The sequence below is a fragment of the Trichomonas vaginalis genome (assembly GCF_026262505.1).
Source record: "Trichomonas vaginalis G3 chromosome Unknown ctg_16, whole genome shotgun sequence".
Lineage (NCBI taxonomy): Eukaryota > Parabasalia > Trichomonadida > Trichomonadidae > Trichomonas > Trichomonas vaginalis.
The window spans coordinates 1-2809 of record NW_026529104.1 but is presented as its reverse complement, the minus strand read 5'-3'; the positions used below and the strand labels follow the sequence as shown (position 1 = coordinate 2809).

Genomic DNA, 2809 nt, shown 5'->3' with positions numbered 1-2809 from the left:
TAGCGTTTACAAAAGCATAGTCTTCCTTAGTAAAACATACTTGTAATTTTCTATAGTTTACGCCGGTATAAAAGTAGAAAGAGTCCTGTTCTTCGCTATAGTAGTAAAACTCAAACGTATGCTCGCCATAGTCTGTAATTTCAATTGCTTCATCTTCTAGTTCGTCGACAAATTCGAATACAATATCTCTAAACTTACCTTTGTTCTTATTGTTTTCAGAACAAGTGACCCAACGTAAGTTTTCAAGTCTATTGTCGTTTCTTATACGGTTTATATGGTCTACAAAAGGTAAATTGTTAGGGTTCGGTATAAAATGAGTTGCAATGACAATATGTTTAAGATAGCGTTTCCCACCCATCTTCATAATAGCATATCCTTTATTTCCCTCCCATCCGCTTAAAACTCTTTTTGTCTTTTTGTTTCTGACTTCAAAAGGCTCAGAACAGTGAATTTCATATTTCTCATCTAACAAACAAGTTTCCCAACGGTCTTTTCCGACAGACTCAGCGTACATTTCAAATAAAATAAAAAAATATTTTTTTAAAAAAATGTTTTATTTCATGCAATGTTTAACTATTTCACCATCTTCTTTAACACCCCAGTACTTACGCTTGGAGAGGACATGAACTTCGGTGAAAATTTTGTCCAATTTGAATTGACCCATCTTTTCACCGACCATTCCCATTTCAATGAGTTTGTTATAGCCTTCTTCGTTCGTCATGAGCGCATCGATGTTCTCATAGTAAACCTTCACTTTGGATTTAACTTCGGAGAAGAATTTGTTGTAGTTGTCAAGGACTGCCTTTGCGAACTGAGGGTAAGACCAATGTTCGACAATAGGTTTTAATGTGGTTACTAAGCCACTTTGACCTTGAGTGAATTCGTACTTCAAAACAAAAGGGGAGAACCTTTCAACAAAGTTGTCGACCTTCTCATAGTGTTTACTCTTCATCTCTTGAGGTTTCTTAATGGAATATCCCCATGTCGAATTCATAAGCAATTTGAGTGTCATTGCAAGTTTGGGGTTTGAAGCTTTCCTAATATCATACAGTTGTTGTATGACTTTTCCAACTGTATAGTTCCTTCCGGGAACTCACCATCTTCGTTTGGAATTCCAGTCGGGATATATTGGACAAACCTCATGTATGCAGCGTTAAGGTCGACATAGTATATCTTTTCATCTGAGTCGAACTTGTCGCAACCAATTGGTCCAGTTTGTGGAAATTCAAGTGAGTCTCTTATCTTCTGAGAAACTTCTCCTGTTATCTCATAAACATCGTCGAAGCAACCTGTTTCATATAAAACCTTCTGACCTAACTCAGATGCTCTCCAATACAATTTGACGTCAATTGGATGTCTCAATGGAAGTTTGTTTATAGCATCTTGAAGTTCTTGCAACCTCATTGGAAGTTCTTCTGGTTTCAGGTTGGTATCCGAACAATCCAACTCCTTTTGGAATTGTGTACTTCTTTTGTACTAGAACTTTGTCTGGAACAACTTTTGGTCTTGCTAACAATGAAAAGTTTGTTTCGTCTTTTGGTACAAAAGTTTCTGTCAGCTTGTCATCTGGAATTGGTTCCAACAAACCTTTCTCGAAAAGAATGTTAACAGCTCTGACAATGTTGCACTTGCCTTTTCCGAACAATGGGTTTGTAAGACTTTCGTTCAACATGAAGTGGTTGTGGACAATTACAATCTTCAACCATGGTAAGTCTTTGTCAACAACATAGTCGTCATGTGAAGAACCTTTAGCTGTAGGTATGTTGACTCGGATATTGACATTTGCCAACGGTGCAACTTTTGCCAATTGACCTCTAAGAATGTACCTTGTCTTCACACATGACTCAAGATACTTCATCTTCTCATCTGTAACAAGACCAGAGTTCCTGAGACATGTAAGAATACAAGGTTCATTGACAATTGTTTCAATTGAATTGTAAATTCCATACCTTGTCAAGTCAATGTCAGACTTATTTATGAACGGGAAGTATCCAGCATGTTGTCTGACTGCTTGAGGGTTAGGTTGGTACCATTCAAATTTTACACTTGCAATTCCTTCAATTGCATTCAAAATGTCTGAGTCGGAGTCAAACATTTGTTCTCTCTTTGTAGTCTTGAAAGCGTCAAGAAGTTGTGCGGCTGTTGTGACATTGCCATGTGCATAGTAAATGTGACCGTCCAAATCTGTTACGGTTAGTCTGAGATTGTATCCTTTCTTATTTCCGTCTTGTATGGCAGCAAGTACTCCCATGAAGCCTTCTTTGTTCTTTCCTTCGTCAAAGTTTACTGTAAAGGTTCGACCAGATGTAATTTGACTTCTAACTTCACGGTACTTTTCATATGCATATCTTGTTCTTTCCATGGGAGCATGTTTGTCTTCACCTTTTCCTTTTTTCCTTCTCAAAGGATACAATTGTTCGTCATGTTTCCAATAGAATCTGGCAAAGCCGTCGTGTCCTTCAACTTGCGGTTCAGAAACATCGAAAGGCATGTCCATAAGACGTTCTTCTTCTAACCTCTCTAGTCTGTTTGGATAATTTGCGCGTGCTGTTTCCAATTCCATTTCGTAGCGAAGACCAGACAATTTGTCATAGACTTTTATGGGTCTTCCCTTCCTATATTTAAAATTCTTCGAAACTTTCCAACCATATCTTTGCAACTCTGCTTTTATTCTAGCAGATTTTCTATCCATTCTATATGGGGGCATTTTTATAAAAATAAAAAAATGTTTTTTTCTTTACTTTACATAACCACCGGCTGCCATAAGTCTTTGACGCCAACCCATACCAGCTAATGAAGGTTGACTTGG

The 2809-nt window shown here is 37.6% G+C and overlaps 1 protein-coding gene and 1 pseudogene across 2 annotated transcripts; both read right to left on the bottom strand.

Moving 5' to 3' along the window:
* Window positions 1–553: 553 nt before the first annotated feature.
* Window positions 554–721, bottom strand: TVAGG3_1062930 (DNA/RNA polymerases family; the record flags this gene model as incomplete). Its single annotated transcript, XM_051256071.1, has 1 exon — window positions 554–721. One exon carries the CDS (start codon window positions 719–721, stop codon window positions 554–556), a length of 168 nt encoding a protein of 55 aa, XP_051076711.1.
* Window positions 722–1254: 533 nt separating this feature from the next.
* Window positions 1255–2095, bottom strand: TVAGG3_1062920 (annotated as a pseudogene). Its single transcript has one exon. A coding segment is annotated over exon 1 (841 nt).
* Window positions 2096–2809: the final 714 nt, after the last annotated feature.